This window comes from Oncorhynchus tshawytscha, linkage group LG25 (genome assembly GCF_018296145.1).
Source record: "Oncorhynchus tshawytscha isolate Ot180627B linkage group LG25, Otsh_v2.0, whole genome shotgun sequence".
In the NCBI taxonomy this organism is placed as follows: domain Eukaryota; kingdom Metazoa; phylum Chordata; class Actinopteri; order Salmoniformes; family Salmonidae; genus Oncorhynchus; species Oncorhynchus tshawytscha.
In genome coordinates, this window is record NC_056453.1 from 14,271,076 (window position 1) to 14,293,041 (window position 21,966).

Consider the following 21,966-nt stretch of genomic DNA (forward strand, 5'->3'; position numbering starts at 1 on the left):
ACCCAAAATGACTCGTTACAGTTTGACGGGGAAATGGTCCAATTCATACACTTATTGAGTATTTTTTGTCATCAGTCCCATGCCACAGAAATATTGAGGAAATTATTTTAGTGTCTATTCCAAAACAGTAGGGGGCACCTATCACGCCGAGCCTCATGCTGACAACTCCCGGACAAGAGTAAGAGTCGGAAGCGCGAGGTGAGTGTCACACCAGTCCACATGAGCAAACGGTGATGGGTTATTTGTTTTTCTACATATGTTAAATGTTCTTATTAGAAATAGATGGATTGATCCAAAACATTTCACAAGGTGTCCGGGCTAGCAGGATTTTTCCCCCTACAAAGTAACGACTAATTTTGGCAAGAGGCTGCATGCTAACTGGAAGGTCAAAGCTAGCTCTCGAAAACCGTTCAGCGGTTACATTCGCCCACATTTGGCTCCATGTGAACTACAATTCCGACGCTGTAGTTTAGAAAAGGGGGCATATCAGTAGATTGACTTCTTTCATATCAGCAAGACAGAATCACTCATAAAAAAATATACTTACTGTAGCAGTTTTGCACAGAGCCACAAGCTGTGTGTGCCTCCAGTTGACGAACTAACTTGGGTATAAACAAAGGTGTTCAGATCACGGTAGATGGCTAATTAGCACTGGTGGCCGCCTATGTCTTCCTTAAACAAGCGATGTAACGTGAAGATATGACATATGGCCATGTGGGAATACTAATGCCGTGTTTACATGGTAGTAGGAGGTAGATGGCAAACCGGATGTCATTGTTTTCAATGAGAGCACGACTAAATGCCGGCGGTGAATCCCGTCAGCCGCCACCGTAGACTGGACTTGCCGCCAAAGTTCAAATATTTAACTTCTGCCGTCAGTTGTAGCATTGTTTTCTACCGATGTTGATTTGTACTGATTGTTTACTGAAATCACAATAGCAACACATACATACCGTGTGTTGGCTTGGCTTTGCTGTCACCCTCTTTCTTACATGCTTGATCCGTTATGCCAACAGGTATGATGGTTTTTACGTCCCTCGTCTAAACGCAGCATAACCCTAACCTAGCTTTCAAACTGAGGCATTCTGCCTTAGTTTTCAGCCATTAGCTTCGCCCACTTCTACCTCTTGTGAACTACAATCCGATACTTCAATAATCATTGCTTTCAAAACACACGGCCCTTATCTTTCATCAGCGAGAAAGAATCCTTCAAATAAAAAACTTAAACTTACTGTAGCAGTTTTGCATAAATCCATACAGCAATGGATCCGACAAAACTACACTTCCGCTACAGTTCCAGAGTTACGCTTATACACAGGTGTTCAGAGCATGCTAGGTAGCTAACTAGCACAGCTGGTCGCCTCTTGTTTTGTGTAAACAAGCGCTGTAACATGGAGATATGGCCTTGTGGGAAACACTAACCTGATAAATGTGTAGTAATTTAACTTTTCGTTTTTTAAGTATTAATTGGGGAGTGTATATTTTTCTCTGGGTGATTTGTGATGTTTTATGCCATGACTGTGTTTTTGTATTTTAAAGTATGTGTGTGTATATATATATTTATTTATTTTTAGGCTCCTGAGTTGCACAGCGGTCTAAGGCACTGCATCTCTATAGACACCCTGGTTCGAATCTAGACTATCACAACCGGCCGTGATTGGGAGTCCCATAGGGCGGCGTACAATTGACCCAGCGTCGTCTGGGTTTGGCCGGTGTAGGCCATCATTGTAAATAAGAATTTGTTCTTAACTGACTTGCCTAGATAATTTAAAGTTAAAAAAAAAAATTTAATAGAGATTTGATACATTTTGTAATATTTACTTATTTTTTGTTTTTGTTGATATTTTTAACCTTTTATTTAATTAGGCAAGTCGGTTAAGAACAAACTCAAGGGCCGACTGATGTCGGGATGTTGCTTCAATATATCCACATAATTTTTCTCCCTCATGATGCCATCTATTTTGTGAAGTGCACCAGTCCCTCCTGCAGCAAAGCACCCCCACAACATGATGCTGCCACCCCCGTGCTTCACGGCTGGGATGATGTTCTTCGGCTTGCAAGCATCCCCCCTTTTTTCTCCAAACATAACGATGGTCTTTATGGCCAAACAGTTCTATTTTTGTTTCATCAGGCCAGTGGACATTTCTCCAAAAAGTACGATCTTTGTCCCCATGTGCAGTTGCAAACCGTAGTCTGGCTTTTTTATGGTGGTTTTGGAGGAGTGGCTTCTTCCTTGCTGAGTGGCTTCTTCCTTGCTGAGTGGCCCTTTAGGTTATGTCGATATAGGACTCGTTCTACTGTGGATATAGATACTTTTGTACCTGTTTCCTCCAGCATCTTCACAAGGTCCTTTGCTGTTGTTCTGGGATTGATTTTCACTTTTCGCACCAAAGTACGTTCATCTCTAGGAAACAGAACGCGTCTACTTCCTGAGCTGTATGACATCTGCGTGGTCCCATGGTATTTATACTTGCGTGCTATTGTTTGTACAGATGAACGTGATACCTTCAGGCATTTGGAAATTGCTCCCAAGGATGAACCAGACTTGTGGAAGTCTACAATTCTTTTTCTGAGGTCTTGGCTGATTTCTTTTGATTGTCCCATGATGTCAAGCAGAGGCACTGTGTTTGAAGGTAGGCCTTGAAATACATCGACAGGTACACCTTCAATTGACTCAAATGATGTCAATTAGCCTATCGGAAGCTTCTAAAGCCATGACATCATTTTCTGGAATTTTCCAAGCTGTTTAAAGGCACAGCCAACTTAGTGTATGTAAACTTCTGACCCACTGGAATTGTGATACAGTGAAATAATCTGTCTCTAAACAACTGTTGGAAAAATTACTTGTGTCATGCACAAAGTAGTTGTCCTAACCGACTTGCCAAACCTAGTTCAACAAGAAATTTGTGGAGTGGTTGAAAAACGAGTTTAACTGACTCCAACCTAAGTGTTTGTAAACTTCCGACTTCAACTGTATATATAACCTGTACATTTATGTTGTACATAAATAAAAAAAACTTTGTTTCCAAAGCCGTACCGCAAGCGATGCGTTTTAATGTTCAGAACAGGCGTTGAGATCTTAACAAAACACCCACGGTCAGAAGATACTATCATCAGTAGGCAAAAAGGTAGTTGGCGTCTATGAATGAGTTAGGTCAAGCTTTCGAATATGTAGCACGCAAAGTGAAACAACTAGCTAGCAAGTCGTCTTTTCACAGTTTCAGTCATTGTCAATAGTCTGTATTGTAAAATATTTTTGGGGTAGACTTTTAAAAGGCCCAGAGCAGTCACTATTGATTTTCCTCTGAATAAAAATCTAAATGCAACATGTAAAGTGTTGGTCACATGTTTCATGATCTGAAATAAAACATCCCAGAAATGTTCCATACGCACAGAAAGCTTATTTTTCTCAAATTATGTGTAAACATTTGTTTACATCCCTGTTAGTGAGCATTTCTCCTTTGCCAAGATAATCCATCCACCTGACAGGTGTGGCATATCAAGAAGCTGATTAAACAGCATCATTTCACAGGTGCACCTTGTGCTGCGGTCAAAAAAAGGCCACTCAAATGTGCAGTTTTGTTACACAACACAATACCACAGATGTATTACGTTTTGAGGGAGCGTGCAATTGGCATGCTGACTGCTGGAATGTCCACTAAAGCTGTTTTCAGAGAATTGAATATTCATTTCTCTACCATAAGCCGCTGCCAACTTCTTTTTAGAGAATTTTGCAGTAAAGCCTCACAACTGCAGACCACATGTCTGGCGTTGTGTGGGTGAGGGGTTTTCTGATGTCAATGTTCTGAACAGAGAACCCCATGGTGGGGTTATGGTTTGGGTAAGCATAAGTTACGGACAACGAAGGCATTTGCATTTTATCGTTGGCAATTTAAATGCATAGAAATACCATGACGATATCCTATTTTTTTAAGCTATCTGTGACCAACAGATGCATATCGGTATTCCCAGTCGTGAAATCCAAATATTAGGGCCTAATGAATTTATTTCAATTGACTGATTTCACCCATATGAACTGTAACTCAGCAAAATCTTTGACATTGTTGCATTTATATTTTTGTTCAGTATATATACACTGAGTATACCAAACATTAGGAACATCTTCCTAATGTTGAGTTGCACCCCTCTCTAATAAATACCGCTACAACTCTACAAGGTGTCGAAAGCTTTCCACAAGGATGCTGGCCTATGTTGACTCCAATGCTTCCCACAGTTGTGCCAAATTGGCTGGATGTCCTTTGGGTGGTGGACCATTCTTGATGCACACGGGAAACTGTTGAGCGTGAAAAACCCAGCAGGGTTGCAGTTCATGACACACTCATACCGGTGCGCCAGGCGCCTACTACCATACCCTGTACAAAGACACTTAAATATTTTGTCTTGCCCATTCACCCTCTGAATGGCACACATACACAATCCATGTCTCACTTGTCTTTAGGCTTAAAAATCTCCTTAAACTGGTCTCCTCCCCTTCATCTACACTGTTTTGAAGTGGATTTTACAAGTGACATCGATAAGGGATCATAGCTTTCACCTGGTCAGTCTGTCATGGACAGCACACGTGTTCTCAATATTCTGTACACCCAGTGTATTTCACAGAATAATTCTGTGAAATTGTGAAAATTATGCTAATGCCCTTTTAGTGTTTTGGTTGGATGGAGTTTTGGCCATAGTAGCTACTAGCCAAGCTTTATTGTTCAATTTCAACTGTGATCAAGTTGGGAGAGTTTTTTTTTTTTTCCATCCTGCAGACATCTAAGAAGATGGTGTTGAAGGAGATTCCAACTGAAAGTGTTGCCCGGCCTTTGGGCCGGAATGAAGTTATTGGTTTACTCTTCCGACTGACTATATTTGGTGCAGTCACCTACTTCACCATAAAGTGGATGGTTGATGCCATTGATCCCACAAGGAAACAGAAAATGGAAGCACAGAAACAGGTGAAGTTTTCAAATATTGACAAGTTTGACCTGTTTGATTCTGAGCTGATCTTCTGTGGATTATGTATCATGTTTGTTGGGACTGTATTGTAATGTGCAAAGGTAGATGGCTATTTACAGTTGGGGTTTTTAGGCAGAGAAACTCATGAAGCAGATTGGTGTGCAGAATGTCAAGCTCTCAGAGTATGAGATGAGCATCGCAGCACATCTGGTGGACCCACTGACCATGCAGGTAAGAGAGCTGCATCAATACACAATTTCTTGAACCCCAAACCTCATGAAAATATTCTACAGAGTATACAAAACATTAAGAACACCTTCCTAATTTTGAGTACCCCCGCAATTCGTTGATGCATGAACTCTACAAGGGGTCGAAAGCGTTCCACAGGGATGCTGGCCCATGTTGACTCCAATGTTACCCACAGTTGTGTCAAGTTGGCTGGATGTCCTTTGGGTGGTGGACTATCCTTGATACACATTGGGAAACTGTTGAGTGTGAAAAACCCTGCAGCGTTGCACCTGCTACCTGGCACCTGCTACCATACCCCGTTCAAAGGCACTTAAATCTTTTGCCTTGCCCGTTCACCTTCTGAATGGCACACATACACAATCCATGACACAGTCCATGTCACAAGGCATAAAAATCTTTCTTTAAACTGTTTCGTCCCCTTCATCTACACGGATTGAAGTGGATTTAACAGGTGACATCAATAAGGGATCATAGCTTTCACTTGGTCAGTCTGTCATGGAATGAACAGGTGTTCTTTATGTTTTATACACTGTGTATGTTTATGCCTCACAACTAACCAATGTGATGCTCTCTCTACAGATCACATGGAGTGATATTGCTGGCCTAGATGAGGTCATCACTGAGCTGAAAGACACTGTCATACTTCCCATCCAGAAGAGACACTTGTTTGAGGGATCCAGACTGCTTCAGCCACCAAAAGGTGAGTCTCTTGTTTCATAAAATATTAGCTTATTGAGACCGGTAATGATAGACACAATGCATATGAAGGTTCAACAGACCACCGTCAGTCTTTAACACTCCTCGTACCTATTCATTATGATAACAGGTGTGCTGCTGTATGGACCACCTGGCTGTGGAAAGACACTGATTGCCAAAGCAACTGCCAAGGAAGCTGGTTTCCGCTTCATCAACCTGCAGCCTTCCACCCTCACAGACAAGTGGTATGGAGAGTCCCAGAAACTGGCTGCTGCTGTCTTCTCTTTAGCCATTAAGCTCCAGCCCTCAATCATCTTCATCGATGAAATTGGTAAATGCTTATTTTACCGTTGGTATACAGTACTTTGAAATCTTGTCTGGGTACTTCAGTTAAGCCAGTTATGTAGTGATCATAACCACCTCCTGTTGGTCCTGTAATTTTCTGTTCCAGACTCTTTCCTGAGAAGCCGTTCCAGCTCTGACCACGAGGCCACAGCCATGATGAAGGCTCAGTTCATGAGCTTGTGGGATGGGCTGGAAACTGACTACAACTGCCAGGTGGGTCCATCATGAATGAAATCCAGTGGGGCAAAAAAGTATTTAGTCAGCCACCAATTGTGCAAGTTCTCCCACTTAAAAAGATGAGGCCTGTCATTTTCATCATAGGTACACTTCAACTATGACAGACAAAATGAGGGAAAAAAATCCAGAAAATCACATTGTAGGACTTTTAATGAATTTATTTGCAAATTATGGTGGAAAATAAGTATTTGGTCAATAACAAAAGTTTATCTCAATACTTATATACCCTTTGTTGGCAATGACAGAGGTCAAATGTTTTCTGTAAGTCTTCACAAGGTTTTCACACACTGTTGCTGGTATTTTGGCCCATTCCTCCATGCAGATCTCCTCTAGAGCAGTGATGTTTTGGGGCTGTTGCTGGGCATGACTGACTTTCAACTCCCTCCAAAGATTTTCTATGGGGTTGAGATCTGGAGACTGGCTAGGCCACTCCAGGACCTTGAAATGCTTCTTACGAAGCCACTCCTTCGTTGCCCGGGCAGTGTGTTTGGGATCATTGTCATGCTGAAAGACCCAGCCACGTTTCATCTTCAATGCCCTTGCTAATGGAAGGAGGTTTTCACTCAAAATCTCACAATACATGGCCCCATTCATTCTTTCCTTTACATGGATCAGTCGTCCTGGTCCCTTTGCAGAAAAACAGCCCCAAAGCATGATGTTTCCACCCCCATGCTTCACAGTAGGTATGGTGTTTTTTGGATGCAACTCGGCATTCTTTGTCCTCCAAACACGACGAGTTGAGTTTTTACCAAAAAGTTCTATTTTGGTTTCATCTGACCACATGACATTCTCCCAATCTTCTTCTGGATCATCCAAATGCTCTCTAGCAAACTTCAGACGGGCCTGGACATGTACTGGCTAAGCAGGGGGACATGTCTGGCACTGCAGGATTTGAGTCCCTGGCGGCGTAGTGCGTTACTGATGGTAGGCTTTGTTACTTTGGTCCCAGCTCTCTGCAGGTCATTCACTAGGTCCCCCCGTGTGGTTCTGGGATTTTTGCTCACCGTTCTTGTGATCATTTTGACCCCACGGGGTGAGATCTTGCGTGGAGCCCCAGATCGAGGGAGATTATCAGTGGTCTTGTATGTCTTCTATTTCCTAATAATTGCTCCCACAGTTGATTTCTTCAAACCAAGCTGCTTACCTATTGCAGATTCAGTCTTCCCAGCCTGATGCAGGTCTACAATTTTGTTTCTGGTGTCCTTTGACAGCTCTTTGGTCTTGGCCATAGTGGAGTTTGGAGTGTGACTGTTTGAGGTTGTGGACAGGTGTCTTTTATACTGATAACAAGTTCAAACAGGTGCCATTAATACAGGTGTGGAGGACAGAGGAGCCTCTTAAAGAAGTTGTTACAGGTCTGTGAGAGACAGAAATCTTGCTTGATTGTAGTTGACCAAATAGTTATTTTCCATAATTTGCAAATAAATTCATTAAAAATCCTACAATGTGATTTTCTGGATTTTTTTTCTCATTTTGTCTGTCATAGTTGAAGTGTACCAATGATGAAAATTACAGGCCTCTCATCTTTTTAAGTGGGAGAACTTGTACAATTGGTGGCTGACTAAATACTGTTTTTGCCCCACTGTACAAGGATCACGTGACACCTGTCTGGTTGAATCTGTTTCTCACTTGCCTCTCACCTTTTCCACATGCAGGTCATCATTATGGGGGCCACTAACCGTCCACAGGATCTCGACTCTGCCATTCTGAGGAGAATGCCCACAAGATTTCACATTAATCAGCCTGTGAGTATATTCACAAACTGTACACATGTTTATCAGTACTATGAATATGTTCTATGATATGATTATGCAGTACTATATGAGATGACCTAAAAATGTATTTAATTCCTGCTAAAAAAAGTATTGTTTTCTTGCAGAATGTCAGGCAGAGGGAAGAAATCTTGAAACTCATATTGGACAATGAAAATGTAAGTTCTACGCCTAAGTCATGCTAATTAAGTTATGCTTTTTGGCAGTGTGTGTTTTCACTAAACTTCCCCATGCATTTCCCAGGTTGAGCCCACTGTTGACTTTGTTGAGATAGCGAAGGAGACTGATGGATTCTCAGGGAGTGACCTCCGAGAGTTGTGTAGGGACGCTGCTCTGCTCTGCGTGCGGGACTTTGTCCATAACACCCATGCCAATGACAGGTACCACACCCCTTATTGAGCCCTTCCTCGAGGACCATTACCACTGTCTTACATTGGCGTTTATATATGAGCATTCGTAGTGATTGAAGATGTCACACAATTACAGTGCCTTCTGCAGTTACCGGCAATATACTGACCTTTTCTTTGTCTCCTGGCTCCCCCCTCCAGTCTAGAAGAGGACTGCATCCGGTCCATCCAGCAGCAAGACATGCAGAAGGCCATCCAGAAGATGAGGAAGTCCAAGTCTGCAGGGGGACAGAGCATACTGATGCATGCTGCTATGGATTGAGACTCGATGTGCAAAAGAGAACTATTAAGCCTCTGGATATGTTTTCCTTATGTATAAAGAGTACTGATTGAAACCATGAAAAGATGCACACAATGTAATGTCTATCATAGTATCACTTTAACATTTTTACTTCAACAATTAATTTACAACATTTGGTTCATTGCATTTATATTAAATATTTTGGTCAAAATGCAATTTATTATCTTGGAAGTTAGGAGTTACATGATACTTGTGTTGGTGTTAGTTTCTTATCCATATCTGCTCAACCGAGGTCTCACCGAAGCATGCTCTCAGACTGCAAAATATGAGCACAGCTTTGGATCCGTTCAGGTTTGACAATACACATGCTCGTCCTTATTACACACACACAGCAATATTGATTTAGCCTTGGGCCTTTCACCTTCCATTTTTATCTGAACATGAAATGTTTCTTTTGATACTGTATATTTAGAATTATTCTTTTTTCAGGAAAGCTGTTAATCAAACTAGCTCGTGTAACATCTGTAGTAAAATGTGCTACTTTTAGTAGGCACTGTCATCCTTTGACTATTAGGTAAATGTTATACAATGAGTGGTTCTCGGATGTCTGAATTATATGCGTTAGATCATACATTTTATCATGCATGATAAAAGTTTCTATATCAGAAAGAGCAATTCAACTTTTCACCGAAAGTGAATTATCGCTGTGGATGTTGTGAAGAGAACACGATGCAACGATGCTTGGGGTAAAGATTAGTGTCATGGCCTTCCATTTCCTTCTTTTAAATACATAGGGGTAGGTTAGAGCTGTAATATCGTGAGCTGCTAATGTTAAGGTATTTATTCATTTATTATTCAAGTTTAATTTTGTTTTTAAAACTTCAATAGATCAGGAAACCTGTGTGACAGGTTGTGTGTCTGTTGTGCTTTCAGGTCCTTTTTATGTCCCCTTGTCAGTCCAGGTTTCATTAGCAGTAGAATATAGAAACTGCTTGTGAATACTTCCTGTGCCGTTTGTCTCTTATGCTGCATTCATGTGCTAGAGCGAACTAGGAAACTCGGAAATGTCAGACTTGCTAACTGGTTGTAGTTATATACGTGCCGCCTTCAACCAAGTCGTAAATGTCAAGAGATTCCTAGTTCTGACTAGCACGTGAACACAGCATTGTAGTTTCTGTTTATCTCTTATGATGACCAGGATGCTTAATTGTTGAGTGATTGATTATTTATTCATGACAAACTTCTAGTATCTCCCACAAGCAACAGCCATTGGAACTTGTAAATATATTGAATGTGTGATTGCCAATTCATAGTTTACTTGAATGACAAGTTCTGTGGACATACAGTTTTGGGGATTGGTGGAAATAGTTGTGTTTATTTTTTAAACTTTTGTTTCGATAAAATATGCTTGCTTTTCTTTTTTCTTTTAAATAATGGTATTGTTGATAAGTTCCTGATTGTGACTAATATGTTAATTGAATCATGTTTTTTCAATTAACAAATCGGCCAATGTGCTTCGTTTGTATTACCCTGCATTCTGGTGTCTGCTAAAATATATTACACAAATACATCTTTTGATGTCATGTAATTTATTTGCTTGACATTTCCTATACTCTGAAAAGTATTCTGAAATATAAAAAGGTAAATACAGTCTAAGAACATGAGTTAATATGTCATCACTTGATATAGTTTCATTCCATTATACAAAGGTAGTTAAAACCCCTTCCACTCACATACCACAAACTTCTTGGTCACTCATCAATGGAATTACATCATTTGTCTTCTCACAGCTTAAAAAACATCTATCATAAATGTTTTAAGTTACTAACTTGGCTGTTAAGATGCATAGATGGGTAACAAAAGTGATCTGTTAATAAAATATTCATATTGACTTCAACTTAGGTGCTTACAGATTCCCTTTGATCCACTCATAAAATTAAACGATATAAAAATACATGTTTTTAAAGCTATCAGGCATGTATTCCATTTATGCCTAGATTTCTACAGTACTTGTTTGAAAATGAGAATATAAAATAGGAAGGAGTGATCCGTCTGTTCAAACCAGGATGTGTAGGTGTTCATTTGGCCTTCTGCAGGGAGCTGTAGTACTCTGTGAGGACCTTCCAGGCCTTATTGGTCACCCAGAGGGTTTTCCCCACTGCGCTTCCCCAATCCTCATCTTGGTCACTGAGATTAACTCAAATTCCTGGTGTCTGGAAAGGTAGGTAAGAGAAAAAAAAAGTGAAGCAGCTTGACTCTCAGGGATAGAAACATTTTTCTTGAGCCCTAGTTATTGCTTACAACTACATCCCAGAGATTTTCCTGGTCAGGCCACATACAGTCATCTGGAAAAACATATGTGCCAAGAAAATTGCTATGTCTATGAACCTCTCCTTATCATAGAAGTCCACAGTTCTTTGAGTCTTGTTGTAAGGCAGAGGTGAGGCCAGGGGCCATGGGAGCTCATACAGGTCCTGTTTGGTTTCTGGGTGAGGCATGAGCGATGGCCCGACCCACGATGTAGAAGTTGGCACCAGCTATCATCCGTGCCCTGCAGTGTGGCTCAACTGATGTGACCTGATTCTACTGAATAGAACAATACTTAGAAATACTTCAGAGATTAGTGTCCAGTAAGTACAAGTTAAGTCCAGTATGTACAAGTAAGTTAAAATATATTTAAGATGTAGTGCAGGTGGAAACCATTACTCTACCTCAGTGGGTCTGGTGTACTTCATGGGGGAGGGGAATAAGGACCAGTACAGGCAGTATTACCATCCAGAAGAGTGTTGATGTGCAGAACCTGCAGGAACTCCCGCTCCCTCCAGAAGCCCTTGAGGGCCAGCAGCACGTATCAAACCCCAAAAACATGCATACAAGAAGGATTTGTTACCTTGGTAATGCTGACGGTGGGCGGCGTCTTGGCATCACTCAGTGCCAAGTCAAGCTTGTTCTCTGGCACAAAGCGCTCATTAACTTCCTCTGTCACACTAGTTGGCACAATACAAAAAAAAAGGGATCAATATGTTAGTATATTAACAAGTTCACACAGTTCAAAGGAGCCTGAAAATACTCATTTGAATCATTTCGTCCAATGACTAGGGCATTTTCGTCATGGTAGAGATAGGGCAGTCCCAGTAATTGGAAAAAAAACTGAATTAGCTACACCGCAGACAGACGAGTCCCAACAAGGTCTCAGGGACCATAGATAGACAGTCCTGTTACTTCAGCAGCTCGACCACCTGCTGGATGCACTCATTCGCTGAAATCTCTCCGGTCTTCAGCACAAGCTCAGGTAACTCAGGCTTCTCCAAGGGTGAATCGATGCCCTTAAAGCCTAAGGGGAGAGGATTAGGATACCTGTTCAGGACCATGTCAATAATTGACACCTCGTTAGTGCTGTAGCTGTACATTCTATGACCCACTCTCTTTGCTTGTTTAATAGCATAGCATGTAAAGTGGTAGATTTTAAAGCCATATGATCTTTACTGTTAAATGTAGCTCTGTAATGTAATGTAAAAGAGAACTGGAACACTAGAGGGCAGAGTCAGTCAATCAATCACATTTATTTATAAAGCCCTATTTACATCAGCCGATGTCACAAAGTGCTACACAGAAACCCAGCCTAAGACCCCAAACAGCAAGCAATGCAGATGTAGAAACACGGTGGCTAGGAAAAACTCCCTAGAAAGTCAGGAATCTAGCAAGAAACCTAGAGAGGAACCAGGCTCTGAGGGGTGGCCAGTCCTCTTCTGGCTGTGCCGGTTTGAGATTATAACAGTACATGGCCAAGATCTTCAAACGTTCATAGATGACCAGCAGGGTTGTAGAGGGTGCAACAGGTCAGCAACTCAGGAGTAAATGTCAGTTGGCTTTTCATAGCCGAGCATTCAAAGTTAGAGACAGCAGGTGCGGTAGAGAGAGAGAGTGGAAAACAGCAGGTAGCATATCCGGTGAACAAGTCAAGTTCCATAGCAGCAGGCAGAACAGTTGAAACTGGAGCAGCAGCTCGATCAGGTGGACTGGGGACAGCAAGAAGTCATCAGGCCAGGTAGTCCTGAGGTATGGTCCCAGGGCTCAGGTCCTCCGGGAGGGAAAGGGAGAGAGAGAGAATTAGAGGGAGCATTCTTAAAATTCACACAGGAACCCGGATAAGACAGGAGAAATACTCTAGACATAACAGACTGACCCTAGCCCCCCGACACAAACTATTGCAGCATAAATACTGGAGGCTGAGACAGGAGGGGCCGGGAGACACTGTAGCCATGTCCGACAATACCCCTGGACAGTGCCAACCAGGCAGGATAACCCCACCCACTTTGTCAAAGCATGGCCCCCACACCACTAGAGGGATATCTTCAACCACCAACTTACTACCCTGAGACAAGGCTGAGTATAGCCCACGAATATCTCCCCCACGGTACGAACCCGAGGGGGGCGCCAAACCCAGACAGGAAGATCACGTCAGTGACTCAACCCACTCAAGTGACGCACCCCTCCTAGAGATGGGATGGAAGAGCACCAGTAAATCCCGGTTGAGAGAGGGGAACCGGCCAGGCAGAGACAGCAAGGGCGGTTCGTTGCGCCAGCGTCTTTCCGTTCACCTTCACACCCCTGGGCCAGACTACACCCAATCATAGGACCTACTGAAGAGATGTGTCTTCAATAAAGGTGTCTTCAATAAAGACTTAAAGGTCGAGACCGAGTCTGCGTCTCTCACATGGATAGGCAGACCATTCCATAAAAATGGAGCTCTATAGGAGAAAGCCCTGCCTCCAGCTGTTTGCTTAGAAATTCTAGGGACAATAAGGAGGCCTGCGTCTGGTGACCATAGCGTACGTGTAGGTATGTACGGCAGGACCAAATCGGAGAGATATGTAGGAGCCAGTCCATGTAATGTTTTGTAGGTTAGCAGGAAAACCTTGAAATCAGCCATAGCCTTAACGGGAAGCTAGTGTAGGGAGGCTAGCACTGGAGTAATATGATCACATTTTTGTTGGTTCTAGATAAGAGTCTAGCAGCCATGTTTAGCACTAACTGTAGTTTATTTATTATGTTCAACATAGGAGGGCCAAGCACAGGAAGCAGCTCTTTCAGTAGTTTAGTTGGAATAGGGTCCAGTATGCAGCTTGAAGGTTTAGAGGCCATTACTATTTTCATGAATGCGTCAAGAGATATAGTATTAAAAACCTTGAGTGTCTCCCTTGATCCTAGGTCCTGGCAGTGTTGTGCAGACTCAGGACAACTGAGCTTTGGAGAAATACGCAGATTTAAAGAGGAGTCCGCAATTTGCTTTCTAATGATCATGATCTTTGTATCAAAGAAGTTAATGAATTTATCACTGCTGAAGTGAAAGCCATCCTCTCTTGGGGAATGCATTTTAGTTAGCGTTGTGACAGTATCAAAAATAAATGTAGGATTATTCTAATTCTTCTCAATCATGTTGGAAAAATAGGATGATCGAGCAGCAGTGAGGGCTCTTCGATATTGCATGATACTGTCTTTCCAAGCTAGTCGGAAGAGTTTCCAGTTTGGTGGAGCGCCATTTCCGTTCCAATTTTCTGGAAGCTTGCTTCAGGGCTCAGATATTTTCTGTATACCAGGGAGCTAGTTTCTTATGACAAATGTTTTTAGTTTTTTGGGGTGCGACTGCATCTAGGGTATTACGCAAGGTTAAATGTAGTTCCTCGGTTAGGTGGTTAACTGACTTTTGTACTCCAACATCCTTGGGTAGGTGGAGGGAGTCTAGGAATCTTTGGGTTGTCCGGGAATTTATAGTACGGCTTTTGAGGATCCTTGGTTGGGGTCTAAGGAGATTATTTGTTGCAATTGCAAACTTAATACATTTCTGGTCCGATAGTCCAGGATTATGAGGAAAAACATTAAGATCAACAATATTTATTCCACGGATCAAAATTAGGTCCAGAGTATGACTGGGGGGAAAAAAAACACTGAGTCAATAATGGCTCCGAAAGTCTTTTGGAGTGGGTCTCTGGACTTTTCCATGTGAATGTTAAAGTCACCAAATGTGTGAATATTATCTGCCATGACTACAAGGTCTTATAGGAGTTCAGGGAACTCAATGAGGAATGCTGTATATGACCCAAGAGGCCTGTAAACAGGAGCTACAAAAAGTGATTGAGTAGGCTGCATATATTTCATGCCTTAGAAGCTCAAAAAACAAAAATGCAGTAATTTTTTACATTTGATTGAAATTTGCTATTGTAAATGTTAGCAACACCTCCGCCTTTGTGGGATGCGCGGGGGATATGGTCACTAGTGTAACCAGGAGGTGAGGCCTCATAACACAGTAAATGACACCATTCCTCATTTACAGCGATGTTTCAGTCTAGGCCAATCACATCAAGATGATGATCAGTGATTGGCTCATTGTCTATACTGCCTTGGAAGTGAGGGATCTAACAATCAGTAGCCCTATTTTGAGATGGGCGATATCACAATCTATTTCAATAATGACAGGGATGGAGGAGGTCTTTATTCCAGTGAGATTGCTAAAGCGAACACTGCCATGTTTAGTTTTGCCCAACCTAGATCGAGGCACAGACACGGTCTCAACGGGGATAGCGGAGCTGACTACACTGGCTGTGCTAGTGGCAGACTCCAACAAGCTGGCAGGCTGGCTAACAGGGTGGAGGCCAGGCCACAGGCTATCTCATTGTGGAGCTAGAGGAGTTAGAGCCCTGTCTATGTTCATAGTTAAGATGAGAGCACCCCTCCAGCTAGGATGGAGTCCATCACTCCTCAGCAGGCCATGCTTGGTCCTGTTTGTGGGCGATTCCCAGAAAGAGGGCCAATTATCTACAAATTCTATATTTTGGGAGGGGCCGAAAACATTTTTCTACCAGTGATTGTTGTGAGACTGCTGTAGAGCTCATCACTTCCCCTAACTGGGAGGGGGCCAGAGACAATTACTCGATGCCGACATCTTTCTAGCAATGAACACCTCGAGGAACGACAGCCCAGAGCAACCATGGATCTTCCTGGCTTCATCTCGGTCCTACGCACAGGAGGAAGAGACTGGGTAGCAAAAATCAACAGGATTGGTATCTTGATTTTACTTCCATAACAAAAACAGGTTTTCAAAACCAGATAGTAACAGAAGTGAATGCAGAGACACAGTATAGCAGCTATACAAGCCAGAGCTCAGATCCAACACAGTGGATGATTTAGAGATGGCCCTTTGATAAGTTTCCAACTAAGTATCTCATATCAAGTGCGAATTGAACAGGTCTGTCTGTTTATCCGTTTCATTCACTCACCTTAGTGAATGGAGTAATGAAGCTGGTGATGCAGGATCAATCCTGCGTCTGCAAACAGCTTGGCCACCTCAGCAATGCGCCCGATGTTCTCCCTGTCCACAGAGGTGAAGCCTACGTTACTATCCAGTCCCTGTCGGATGTTATCCCCGTCCAAGGAGTAGCAGGGAATGCCAAGTACTCGTCCAGGGCAACGCCGACGGTTTTCTTTCCAGCACCTGACAAACCCTTAGTACACAGTGACATAGTCAATATTGACAACACATCCATTATCCAACAAGGCTTATGTGAAACTCTGTAGTGTAGTATTGGAGAGAGGGTTTTCTTTGCTTACCTGTGCATCAAGTCATTCCCAAGACCCAGTATACCTTCACATATGTTTAATTTCCAAGCAGAGCAATATGTCCGTCTTTGTCTAGCTTTGATAAGAGAAACTAGAGAACAGCAATTCATTGTTCCTTTGGAAAGGGCCCTGTGCATAAATGAGAAGGTGGTGGGAGAATGCAAGTGGCGAGTGACACCTGATAAATGTCTTATGATCCATCTATAAGCTTTATGTACATGAAATAGCTGAAAGGAGCCATGCACAGTGAGCTGCACTACTCTGGACTCTCCTGTACAGCTGGCTACTATTACTCTGAATGCAATGGGAAGGATAGTAAAGAGTTTACAGCTCATTGGGTCCTTGTTAGAAGTTTTTAAAAAAGGGATCCGACTACTGACCATCAGGGCAGAGATTAGAATGACATAGATAACCCAAACCCAGGGAAGCTTTAACTGGATAGAATGGAAGTCTTTCAGATCTGGAAATAACAAGGTACACTAATGTCGCTCCAGCCCTTTCTAGTTATACTGTCCAGCCTCACTAGGTGCATCTCTGTGGCTTCGCACGCTGTGTGCAGGCGGACCAGGTTGGTGGGGGCTGCAGAGGGACAGGGGGAAAACAGAAAGACCTATTCATTCATACATTCCTGCAGTGTGGCAGTCAGGCCCACTGCTCGCTGGCTGCAACCCCTCACACACAGGCCTGGCTGTGCCTCTCCCAGGTCTGCCCAGAATGAGCTTCATTCATTTGGCCCATGGGCTCAGTGACTCCCGCAGTACATAGCGGCTTACTGATACCGTTAGACACAACTTCTCAATGAGCCCTTGTTAGGGACATGGATAAGCTTAATCAGAATTGGTCCAACTGGCACAACTTTGCGCACTGTTTTGCAGCCATAACCCAGATCCAGGTGTGTAGCCTGGATACCTGTCACTAAATATGCCACAACCTGTAATAGCACACATCTCAGCTATTTGAAACAGTTAAACACATCATACACTATCATATCATATAGTAAACCATAATACATTCTATACAATAACCTTCATTAGGTTGATATTATACAGAGCAGTCTCAATTCGCCAGTGCGTGGACTCTGCAAGGTGCCGAAAGCGTTCCACAGTGATGCTGGCCCATGTTGACTCCAATGCTTCCCACAGTTGTGTCAAGTTGACTGAATGTCTTTTGGGTGGTGGACCATTCTTGATACTCACGGGAAACTGTTGGATGTGAAAAACACAGCAGCGTTGCAGTTCTTGACACAAACTGGTGCTCCTGGCACCTACTACCATACCCCATTCAAAGGCACTTAACTCGTTTGTCTTGCCTTTTCACCCTCTGAATGGCACACATACACAATACACATCTCATGTTTGGCGTAAAAGCAACACAGCTCATCACCCTGAACACATCATCCCCACTGTCAAACATGGTGGTGGCAGCATCATGGTTTGGGCCTGCTTTTCTTCAGCAGGGACAGGGAAGATGGTTAAAATTGATGGGAAGATGGATGGAGCCAAATACAGGACCATTCTGGAAGAAAACCTGATGGAGTCTGCAAAAGACCTGAGACTGGGACGGAGATTTGTCTTCCAACAAGACAATGATCCAAAACATAAAGCAAAATCTACAATGGAATGGTTCAAAAATAAACATATCCAGGTGTTAGAATGGCCAAGTCAAAGTCCAGACCTTAATCCAATCGAGAATCTGTGGAAAGAACTGAAAACTGCTGTTCACAAATGCTCTCCATCCAACCTCACTGAGCTCGAGCTGTTTTGCAAGGAGGAATGGGAAAAATTTCAGTCTCTCGATGTGCAAAACTGATAGAGACATACCCCAAGCGACTTACAGCTGTAATCGCAGCAAAAGGTGGCGCTACATAGTATTAACTTAAGGGGGCTGAATAATTTTGCACGCCCAATTTTTCAGTTTTTGATTTGTTAAAAGTTTGAAATATCCAATAAATGTCGTTCCACTTCATGATTGTGTCCCACTTGTTGTTGATTCTTCACAAAAAATACAGTTTTATATCTTTATGTTTGAAGCCTAAAATGTGGCAAAAGGTCGCAAAGTTCAAGGGGGCCGAATACTTTCGCAAGGCACTGTACATGTATTGTAGCGTCATACCGAAGAAGACTTGAGGCTGTCGTCGCAAATATGATATTTCAGTTTTTTTTTTTATTACATTCACAAAAATTCATAAAAACCTGTTTTTGCTTTGTCATTATGGGGTATTGTGTGTAGATTTGAGGAGGAAAAAACGATTTAATACTTAGAATAAGGCTGTAACTTAACAAAATGTGGAGAAGGTCTAGGGGTCTGAATACTTCACGAAGGCACTGGCTCAAACTGAATAACACGTTGTTCGGAGGCAAATCTCAGGTATTTTCAGAGTGCTGGCAGAATGGGGATATGGAAGTATGCGTCTTTCAGGTCCACTCTACTGAACCAATCCCCTGGTACTGACTGAAGGATGGTTTTGATTCTAAAAGATGATTCAGGCACCTTAGGTCTAGGATCGGACGGAGGCCTCCGCCATTTTGCGGCACCAGAAAATAGATTGAGTTGAACGCGCAGTTTTGTTGCACTGTTTCCATCTCTTTGATTGCATGCCTTTCCAGGAGCAAGGAGACTTCTGAGCAGAGCTTTTGCTTTTGAGTAGGGTTGCGAGCCGTTGCTTTCAAGACATCCCTGAAGGGTTGGGGGTCGCTGACAAAATTGTAGTGCGTAGCCCTGTGTTAGAGTGCATAACACCCATTTGTTGGCCGTTGACCTTTTTCTAGCTGGAAAGGTGGTGCTCGAGGAAACAGTCTTGTGCTAGGGAGTTAGTCTCATCAGGACAGAGGCCCTCTGCGCGAGGTGGTGAATAAGGGACGCGGTCTGCATATGGTGCACCTCTGCCTCTTTGGGGAGTCTGCGCTCCACCTCTTTGGTAAGGCCATGAGTGTCTGTTCCACCATTCCTGAGCAGGTACAGTGTGAGTCTTTACCCCTTTTTCTCCCCAATTTCGTGGTATCCAATTTGTAAGTTACAGTTTTGTCTCATCGCTGCAACTCCCGTATGGACTCAGGAGAGGCGAAGGTCGAGAGCCATGCGTCCTCCGAAACACAACACAACCAAGCCGCACTACTTCTTGACACAATGCCCACTTAACCCGGAAGCCAGCTGCACCAACGTGTCAGAAGAAACTCCGTACACCTGGCGACCGTGTCAGCGTGCACTGAGCCCAGACCGCCACAGGAGTCACTAGTGCGCGATGGGACAAGGACATCCCTGCCGGCCAAACCCTCCCCTAACCCGGACGACGCTTGGGCCAATTGTGCGTCGCCCCATGGGTCTCCTGGTCGCGGCAACCTGCGACAGAGCCTGGACTCGAACCCAGAATCTCTACTGGCACAGCTAACACTGCAACTCAGTGCCTTAACTGCTCCACTCGGAAGGCCCTAGTACAGCGTGAGTCTGAGCCTGGTTTCTTGGCTTCCCAGTTGGGGCTCTGGGATGGGAGTAATAGTTTGCTGGCTGATGCATTCTAGGCTTTGGAATGAGGAGCTGAAGATCCATCTGTGCTTCTCGGTCTTCCTTAGACACTTGGAGGAGGTGGGCCACTGTTGGGCCAAATGTCTGGCCAGGTGATATGGCTACACCTAGGAGTGGAACCTTCTCTTTGTTAGGGAGCTTGGACTGCGCTAACCATAGGTGGCGCCATGCAACACAGTGTTGCTAAAGATTTCCCAACCATCTGAGTATTGCCTTGAAGGTATTGGATGAGCAGGTCTACATCCCAACCATCTGAGTATTGCCCTGAAAGCCTTGGATGAGCAGGTCTACATCCCGACCATCTGAGTATTGCCCTGAAAGCCTTGGATGAGCAGGTCTACATCCCGACCATCTTGAGTATTGCCCTGAAAGCATTGGATGAGCAGGTCTACATCCCGACCATCTGAGTATTGCCCTGAAAGCCTTGGATGAGCAGGTCTACATCCCAACCATCTGAGTATTGCCCTGAAGGCATTGCATGAGCACATCTGTAACTAAAAACAGTTATTTTATGGTATCAGCATTGGAGTTTGCAGAGGCATTCCTGCAGCTCTTTCTGATAGTATCGCTGCTGAATTTCTAACCTAATCCTGGCGGCTAAATCAGTGCCGTCATTTTTCCTGCCTTGGAATCAGAGGAGGCTGGTGGGAGGAGCTATAGGAGGAAGTGCTCATTGTTATGGTATAATATACTACAACGCACGAAAGTCTTTGAACAACGGGATAGATGTCTCAGTCTTTGAAGAACTTAATCAAACTTGGATGTGGACACCATGGCAGTAGGTGCATGTTCCCCGTTGAGGTTCCTGCATGCCATCGCAAAGATTTCAGAGAAGGGCCTCCCGAGTGGCGCAGCGGTCTAAGGCACTTCAGCGTCACTACAGACCAGGGCTGTGTCGCAGCCGGCCCCAACCAGGAGACCCATGAGGCGGCGCACAATTGGCCCAGCGTCGTCCGGGTTAGGCCGTCCGGGATATCCTTGTCCCATCACGCTCTAGCGACTCCTGTGTTGGGCCCGGGCGCATGCACGCACGCCAGTTGTACGGTGTTTTCTCAGACACATTGGTGCAGCTGGCTTCCGGTTTAAGCGAGCAGTGTGTCAAGAAACAGTGCGGCTTGGTAGGGTTGTGTTTGAGGACGCATGGCTTGACGACCTTCACCTCTCCATAGTCCGTACGGGAGTTGCAGAGATTGGACAAGACTGTAACTACCAATTGGATATCACAAAAAAAGGGGTAAAAATAAGTAAATACACTTTCAGAGAATTATATTTTCTAGTTGACCGTCACTGCCAGGAAGGGAATGGACGATGCTAGAGCTGTGGTACAGAGCATCATCAAAGAGTGCTCATAATCTGTGCCATAAGAGTGGGAGGCTCAGGGACAGTACGTCAGTGTCATCTGATTCAACAACCACACTCCGGTCAGAGGTAGGGGTTGGGTTTGGTACCAGCGGGGGAAGCCTGGCCAGGATGTGCTCGAGGCCAGACTCATTGGTTGCCATACAACAGTGACAATCTCCTTGTATCTCAGTCGAGGATGAGCGATGGCATTTATTGGGCAGTGGATTGGAGCGTTTGGAATGATCATTGACCTGTGTGGCAGACTCATCTGATGAGAATCCAGAGGCACCACCCCTAAAGCTCACAAGTCAAGAATTCAATGCTCTTGGTTAGAATTTCTGACAGTGAGTCCAAGAGCTGCTACCCTGTGCAGCCATTTGAGCATGTTCATTTCCCAAGCCAAGAATGCAAAGTGTGTGCTCATCTGATGCTGGGAGTTGTTTTTCACACTGTTGACATTTGTGAAACATCAGTCTGTGTACAGCACTGAATCAGTGTGCAACAAATAGATTTTCACATAAAGTCTGTTCCATGAAAAAAATACAAAAAAATATATATTTTTGTTCTGGTGTATGCTTCA

General features: G+C 43.6%; 1 protein-coding gene and 1 pseudogene across 3 annotated transcripts; one reads left to right on the forward strand and one right to left on the reverse strand.

Annotated features, from left to right (window-relative positions):
* Window positions 1-127: 127 nt before the first annotated feature.
* On the forward strand, window positions 128-10,476 carry LOC112224279 (outer mitochondrial transmembrane helix translocase). Of its 3 annotated transcripts, none has more exons than XM_024387750.2 (10): window positions 128-198; window positions 4,773-4,958; window positions 5,092-5,190; window positions 5,788-5,908; window positions 6,035-6,235; window positions 6,356-6,462; window positions 8,142-8,231; window positions 8,366-8,416; window positions 8,502-8,638; window positions 8,807-10,476. In XM_024387750.2, the coding sequence occupies exons 2-10, from the start codon at window positions 4,785-4,787 to the stop codon at window positions 8,925-8,927; spliced, it is 1,101 nt and encodes a 366-aa protein (XP_024243518.1). In that variant the 5' UTR covers window positions 128-198; window positions 4,773-4,784; the 3' UTR covers window positions 8,928-10,476. The 3 variants fall into 3 exon arrangements, with proteins under 3 accessions (XP_024243518.1, XP_024243520.1, XP_024243519.1); XM_024387752.2 differs by having other exon boundaries at window positions 5,125-5,190; XM_024387751.2 differs by lacking the exon at window positions 128-198 and adding an exon at window positions 207-230.
* A 133-nt stretch (window positions 10,477-10,609) lies between these two features.
* On the reverse strand, window positions 10,610-17,001 carry LOC112224763 (annotated as a pseudogene).
* Window positions 17,002-21,966: the final 4,965 nt, after the last annotated feature.